We start from the raw sequence: 7,186 nt of genomic DNA, 5'->3' as shown, positions 1-7,186 counted from the left end.
GTCTCCCTGAAAGGAAATGGAGCTGGATTAGTCCAAAAGAGTTCCCACATTTGAACGCATGGTGTAGTTATGTGATGCATGAAGTGTCTAAGAAGAGAATTACCTGGGCTGAATTCATACATGAGGTGAACAAGTATGCACCTCATCCAGAGTTAGTCCAAGTGTTTAACCCATGTGTAGAAGAAATAACTCGATTTAAGGATGTTTGTTATGATATCTATTTGAGGGAACAGGGAGAAAGGAAATACAAAAGGAATAACTTTAACAAGCCAAGATAGAACAAACCACGTCTGAAGATTAAAATAGCCTTTATTGCAACTCAAAGTCGCATAGAAAGTTCTTATCAAAAACAAAACCAAAACTTCAAAAGATGATAAGAATTAAAAACAACAACACAATCCAATCTATCGATATACTAACACAATCAGTGACATACCTCGATACGGCATAGTCGGGTTAGTATTGAGTGTAGAAGATGATATGACGTCATACTCAAATTTTAATAATCCGACTACTATTAGGATAGTTTGGGTTAGGATTTGATTATGATTCGAATTCTCTACTAATCCAATCTTAACCTAATACTAATGTATTTGGACAGTAAATAAACGATTTAGTGAGAAGAAGAGGTAGTGGTTGTATAACAGCACTACAATAGATAACTTAAACTTAACAAACCAAAACAAACCCCAATCTTATCTTATCTTAACAAACCAAAACCCTATCTTAACTTAACTTATCTTAACTGAATAAAACAAAAACATAACATAACATAACATAACTGAATACTATATTGATTAGGGTGTTATGATCTTACGGTAATCGACCATACCATCAGGAGAGGGATTAAGGAGTTCTAAACACGTATCAATCTCCTCGGACGTGAGTGGAGTTTCACCAGAAGAAAGAATGTTCTTGATCGTACTAATGGTAAGTTTACCTGTATTGCTCTTGTCAAAAGATTGGAAGGCGGAAAGGACTTCATTAGAAGAAAGACGAGGAAGACATTGAACACGAATCATTTCTTCAAGATCAGCTAGAGCTACTGAAGTTATGGCTTGTGGGAAGAAGTTCTTCAGTGTTTCTGGGTCAACAATATAGCCTAGAGTTCTTAGTAGGGTAGGTAGGCGGTCAATTTGAACTAATTCTTGATTATCTTCATTGGCAAAGATAGTAAAGGTCTCTTGAAGCTGGTTAGTATCCATGAGATAGCAAAAATATAAAACTTATGTACTACTGGGGTGATTGGGATTGGGAATTAATCTTAGATTTAGTTGGGATTAATATTGGAATAGTAAGACGATTAGTAAAAGGATTATTAAAAGGCCATAACAAAAAGCGAGTAAGATTATCTCCTAGTGTGCGACAAGTGATTTGTGAGTGTTATTTAGTAAAGATACCGGGTGTAACCAGTTGGAGTCGACTGGTGAAAGAAGAGTCGGGTGAGTACTTAATAAGTGGATGCCGGGAATGTCAGCACGTAAGTAAAATTAGAGTGCTTTGTAAGCGCAATAAGTTAGATTGAGTTGAGTTGGTGTGGGGTTAGGTTGAGTTAGGTTGGTGTTGGTATTAAGTTGAAAGAAGATAAGATAAATGATGTATTTTATTGTTTGGGTTTAGTTTGGATTTGGATTTGGATTATTGTTTTGAATTTGGTAGTATGGGGTTAGATTAAGTTGGAGTGGGGTTGGGTTAGATTGGATTGAAGTGGGACTTGGGTTAGATTGGGTTAGGAGTGGTACCTGGGGCATGGGGTGAGTAGTGCTGGGCGGAGTATAGTGCTATCAGTGCAAAGATTTTAGCTAGTAGTATGTGTAGTCTAGATGACGTCATAAATAATGAAGTAGAAGAAGGGGTTAAGGATGTAGTTGATGCTAATCCGAAGGCTAGTAAGAATGAAGTAATTGATGCTAACCCAATTAGTTCTAGTAATAATGATGAACTTGTTACTGATCCAAACTCAATACCAACCAAGCCAGTTAGATTGACTAAACGGGAAAAGAGAGAGAAGAAGTACTTGGCACTTAAACAGAAACGCAAAGACCAAAGACTAGCCGGAAAGAAAAGAAGTAAGAGAAAACATCCACCTACTGATCAACTAGAAGCCAACTGTCAAATAGGCATTGAAGTTTTAGGCGGACATGAACTAATGTCAGCTAGAGAAATGAGAAGTTTAGCCCAACAGATCAGGTACTGTTATGCCGCCAATCGAGTCAGTCCTACTCCAGTCAATTTAGTTATCAGTAACTTCCAACTCATTAAAGACTTCATTCCCACCGAGGCAGTTAATTGGAAGAACGTTCAAATGATAGATGAATCAATTACAACCACCACAAATATTCCCAACAGCACCACATCACAAGTAATTGTTCTTTCAGCCGATGCCACCGAAACTCTCACAGATCTAGATCCAAATACTCTCTATATCATTGGCGGTTTAGTCGATCGCAACCGCCATAAAGGCTACGCCGAAAAAGTCCTAGGGGCTAACTTCCCAACTCGCAAACTACCAATTTCCCTTTCCCTCAACTCTTCAACCGTTCTTACCACCCTCCATGTCTTCCAAATCCTTCTTTCCCATCATGAAGGTCTTACTTGGCCCGAAGCCATCAACCGCCACATTCCCGAAAGAAAGCGTCAAGAAGATCCCAACACCAACTCCAATTCCAACACCAACACCAACTCCAATTCATCCCAATAAACAGACCAGTTACGTAACTATTATATCTAAATCAAAATTTATCCAACCCAATCACACCCTAACTTAAATCTTATCTACATTTATTCAAATTCAGTTAAGTTACATTAAGTTAAGTTATGTTAAGTTATGTTAAGTTAAGTTATGATTTGGTATCTAATTGGCATCTAAACCAAAACACAACCTAATCTTATCTAAATCAAAACACAACTTAATCTTATCCAAATCTAATCTTATCTAAATCAAAACAAACCCTAACACAATCAAAACCCAACCTAATCTTATCTAAATCAAAACTCAACCTAATCTTATCTAAATCTAATCTAATCAAAACTTAAATCAACTACTTATTTATTCATCCTGTAACTGGATGCTCTCCGCCTGTAAGCCCTTGAATGATGGAACAATAACATGCTTAAGGAATAATTCAGTCTTAGTGTTGTCCTTAAGACTTGGCCTTCTTGATACTTCAATTCTCAATCTAGTCGGTAAGTGCTTTCTTCCTCTTGACCAGATAGCCTTATTTAAGTCCATATCTAATTTTACTTCCTGTTTAGTTCCAAATTGTCTTTGAATTTCTTTACGGAGTTTCATAACGGCATAATCAGCCCAGTAAGTATGAGAGCAGTTTTTAACTAATCTCCATAAGTTAACGGTAATTAGCGTAACTTTGTTCTCAGTTGTAATATTCGCCATTTGCAGGGATACTAAAAAAATACTAAATAAATCGGAATTGCTATTCAGATAGTATTAAGTTTAGATTGAGTTGAGTTGAGTTAGTATTGGGGTGGTATTGAGTTGAGTTTAGATTGAGTTTAGATTAGATTGAGTTGTGTTTAGATTAGATTAGATTGAGTTGGTATTTAGTATGTAAGATTATTGTTAGTGAACATGGGGTTGTGTATGATATCAGTTGAGATTAAGTTAGTATTGAGTTGAGATTGACTTACTATTGACTTATCTAACCCAATCCAATACCAATCCAATACCAACCTAATGAGAGTCTCATTAAGATAGGTGGGGAATGGTTTAGAGACTAGAGAGAGTATTATTTGGATTAGAGATGGGTAGAACAATTCCAAACTATAAATACAGAGTAGAATCAGTTTAAGAAGATGATGATATCTTGAGGTTGTTATACACCACATACTCAGTACTGATACTTTATTTCACAACTAACTCAATATTATCAATAAAGTACACCTAACTTAAGTATATATCTTAGTAGAAGTACTTCTAGTTGAAATGACTATACTGCCACCCTAGAACACAATATAGTACTAAGTCTTTAGTGATATACTAATTCTATACTAATTCTACACTAATTCTATTCTATCAACAGATACTAACTCAACTCAACACAACTCAATTCTATCTTAATTTTCCCCCTAAAAAGAGTAAAATTATGACGTCATCTTTTGAAATTTTCATAACTAAATTCATAACTAATTTTATAACTAATTTGCCTGGTTTGTTTTGAAATTTGATCTATCTTATTATCTTACTATCTTCTTATCTTACTTATATACGTTATTTAAACCATAAAAACCAACTACGAACTGCTATTTATTGCTTACAGCTTACCCATTCTTCTCAGCACCTAACTCATGGTAGTCGGCTTCCAAAGTAGCTAAGTCCTCCCGGGCTTCACTGAACTCACCCTCCTCCATACCTTCACCTACGTACCAGTGCACAAAGGCCCGCTTGCCAAACATAAGGTCAAACTTAGCATTAAGTCTCTGCCAGGCATCAGCAATAGCCGTGTTGTTACCCAACGAACAAACTGCCCGTTTAACCTTAGCCATATGCCCACCCGGTAAAGTAGTGGGCTGCTCGTTGTTAATACCGATTTTGAACCCAGTCGGACACCAAGCTACAAACCGGTCCAATCCCTTCCTCCTGATCCCATTAATAGCATGATTAACATCGGTAGTATTGACATCACCACGGAAGAGTAAACAACAAGCAATATACTTCCCTCGTCGCGTATCGCACTTAACCATTTGCGTTTGTGATTCAAAACAAGCCATTGTTATCTCACTAACCGATAATTGTTCATGAGCCGCATTAACAGCTGAAATCATCGGTGAGTAAGCAACTAAGGGAAAATGAATACGCGGGTAAGGCACTAAGTTAGTTTGAAACTCAGCTAAGTCAACATTCAAAGAACCCGGGAAACGTAATGAAGCCGTAATAGAACTAACCACCTGGGCAATAATTCGGTTCAAATCAACATAGCCCGGCTGATCAATACCTAATCCCTTGCACATATCATAAATCGCTTCATTATCAACTAAAAAGGAACAATCAGCATGTTCCAAAGTCATATGCGTAGTTAGAACTGAATTATAAGGCTCAACAACTGAATTAGATACTTGTGGGGCCGGATAAACGGCAAACTCCAACTTACTTTTCTTCTCATACTCCTGAGATAAGCGCTCCATAATTAAAGTACCTAAACCAGATCCAGTTCCTCCACCAAATGAGTGGAAGATAAAGAATCCTTGTAAACTGTTGCAATTATCAACTAATCTTCTTATCTGCTCCATAGTTGGTTCAATGATTGATTTACCAACTGTATAATGACCTCTGGCATAGTTATTGGCCGCATCTTCCTTACCTGAGATAAGTTGCGATGGATGATAAAGACTTTTGTATTCGCTGCTTTTGATTGCATCAATGACACCTGGTTCTAGATCGACCATGACAGCTCTGGGTACCATATTACCAGTACTTGTTTCTGAAAAGAAGGATGAAGCTGACTCAATTGGCTTGCCTGAGTCCCGATCTATTTCTCCATTAGGCTTAATACCATGTTCCAGGCAGTAAAGCTCCCAACAAGCATTTCCCATTTGAATTCCTCCCTGTCCAACGTGGATTGAAAGTATCTCTCTCATGTTCCTAGGGCAGGGGTGTAAAAATCTGAAAAATAAAAGGGCTATTTCGGCCTAGATTGGGCTAAAAGAGGGTTTAGATAAGATCTTAGGGGGTTTAAATGAGCTAGGTGGAGTGTCTGGATGGGGTAGTAGTTGGTGGCAAGTTTTGAGATAGTATAAGTGGTGTTTTAGGGTGGAATAAGCTGAGTTTGGGATGGTTTGAATGAGTTGGGAATAGTTTGGATTGGAAATTGAGTTGGAAATTGAGGTGGAAATTGAGGTGGAATTGAGGGGGAAATTAAGTTAGTTTATGGGTTGGTAATTTAAAGATAATTTAGTATAAGATATGTATTAGTGTTGAGGTGGCTTGGTATTGAGGTGGTATTGGGTTGAGTTAAGTATTGAGGTGGGTTGACGTAGGTTGGCGTAGGTTGAGATGTGTGGGTTGGGGTGGTATTAAAATGAATATTAGTTTAGTATAGTATTGGTTTGGTTTAGTATAGTTTAGATTGTATTGGTTTAGTATAGTATAATGTGGATTGTATTTAGTTGCATCTATGTTGGTGTATTTATTTGAATCTATGCTGGTGTACTTATTTGAATCTATGCTGGTGTAATTAGTGTGAATTGAGGTGGTATTAGTGGATGTAGAGGGTGGTGATAAAGAAGAGTCCGGGGAATGGGTTGGTTGGGAATATTTTGTGGTTGGGTGGGGCTATTGTTGTAGTAAGAGTGGATTAGATTGGGGTGGGTATATTGGTTGTGTATATTAGTTGGAAGGTGGTGGTGGTGAATGATACAGTTGCGGTCGAGGGCACAGTTGCCTAAGATTATTTGGATTTACTTGGGAGTGACAGGAGTGATCAATGTGATTTATGTGACTTTGGTGCTGATTGTGTCTCGAGTACATTTAGTAGAATCTCACGTACAAACGGAGGATTTTCAAATGGTTATGTCGAAAGAATGTGCTACGATTATCTTTCATGCGTTTATTGATGTACAGAACATCTTTTACTTGTTCTTGAATGGAGTGATTTCTTTCTTCTATCTGTACTTGGTGCAGATATTCTGTAAGGCTTTGCGGTTCTTGGTTTTGGAGATTTATATCTTTAAACAGGGACCTTACTCCTTGATAGTTTGGGGGTATATGATTCTGGCGTTCGTTAAGGTGGTTAATGGACTGTTTTGGATTGGACAGGCTAAAGTGTTTTTGTATAAACGGACTTATGTGAACTCGGAAGGAAGTGTCCAGGCTTCTTCTTATTATAGTGTTTACTATATGCTGCAAGGATGTTCAATTACTTTGCTGACTCAGAGTTTGTTCCAACTGTTCTTTAATCTCTACTTGGAACCGTGTTCTACTAAAAACCAGATCAATGCGGCCGTTTCAGCTGGAATTACCTTTCTGAGCTGGCACTTTCTGTGGTTGGAGAAGGGATACATGAAGAACAAACAAACAGTTTATATATTGAATGCACTGAATTTATGCCGGTTTATCTTTATCTTCTTGATCTCAGGAGAAAGAAGGTACTTCTTAAATTTGGTTCATCGTGGAAAAACACCATTAGAGAAGTTACAAGGCATCTTTTTCCCTTGGAAAGAAGACAAGAAC

At 37.4% G+C, this 7,186-nt stretch overlaps 6 protein-coding genes across 6 annotated transcripts; 3 read left to right on the top strand and 3 right to left on the bottom strand.

Annotated features, from left to right (window-relative positions):
* Positions 1–797: 797 nt before the first annotated feature.
* NEHOM01_2433 (uncharacterized protein) lies at positions 798–1,205 on the bottom strand (the record flags this gene model as incomplete). Its single annotated transcript, XM_051491309.1, has 1 exon — positions 798–1,205. The coding sequence occupies one exon, from the start codon at positions 1,203–1,205 to the stop codon at positions 798–800; it is 408 nt and encodes a 135-aa protein (XP_051347269.1).
* A 23-nt stretch (positions 1,206–1,228) lies between these two features.
* NEHOM01_2428 (uncharacterized protein) lies at positions 1,229–1,525 on the top strand (the record flags this gene model as incomplete). The annotated part of the gene is made up of 1 exon (XM_051491304.1): positions 1,229–1,525. One exon carries the CDS (start codon positions 1,229–1,231, stop codon positions 1,523–1,525), a length of 297 nt encoding a protein of 98 aa, XP_051347264.1.
* Positions 1,526–1,810: 285 nt separating this feature from the next.
* On the top strand, positions 1,811–2,701 carry NEHOM01_2432 (tRNA (guanine9-N1)-methyltransferase; the record flags this gene model as incomplete). Its single annotated transcript, XM_051491308.1, has 1 exon — positions 1,811–2,701. The coding sequence occupies one exon, from the start codon at positions 1,811–1,813 to the stop codon at positions 2,699–2,701; it is 891 nt and encodes a 296-aa protein (XP_051347268.1).
* A 348-nt stretch (positions 2,702–3,049) lies between these two features.
* NEHOM01_2431 (large subunit ribosomal protein L31e) lies at positions 3,050–3,394 on the bottom strand (the record flags this gene model as incomplete). The annotated part of the gene is made up of 1 exon (XM_051491307.1): positions 3,050–3,394. The coding sequence occupies one exon, from the start codon at positions 3,392–3,394 to the stop codon at positions 3,050–3,052; it is 345 nt and encodes a 114-aa protein (XP_051347267.1).
* Positions 3,395–4,278: 884 nt separating this feature from the next.
* On the bottom strand, positions 4,279–5,595 carry NEHOM01_2430 (tubulin alpha; the record flags this gene model as incomplete). The annotated part of the gene is made up of 1 exon (XM_051491306.1): positions 4,279–5,595. The coding sequence occupies one exon, from the start codon at positions 5,593–5,595 to the stop codon at positions 4,279–4,281; it is 1,317 nt and encodes a 438-aa protein (XP_051347266.1).
* A 772-nt stretch (positions 5,596–6,367) lies between these two features.
* NEHOM01_2429 (uncharacterized protein) lies at positions 6,368–7,186 on the top strand (the record flags this gene model as incomplete). Its single annotated transcript, XM_051491305.1, has 1 exon — positions 6,368–7,186. A coding segment is annotated over one exon (819 nt), but the record flags the coding sequence as incomplete, so codon positions are not given.

This window comes from Nematocida homosporus, assembly GCF_024244095.1.
Source record: "Nematocida homosporus strain JUm1504 chromosome Unknown 4504, whole genome shotgun sequence".
NCBI lineage: Eukaryota > Fungi > Microsporidia > Nematocida > Nematocida homosporus.
This window is presented reverse-complemented; position numbering and strand designations above follow the sequence as displayed.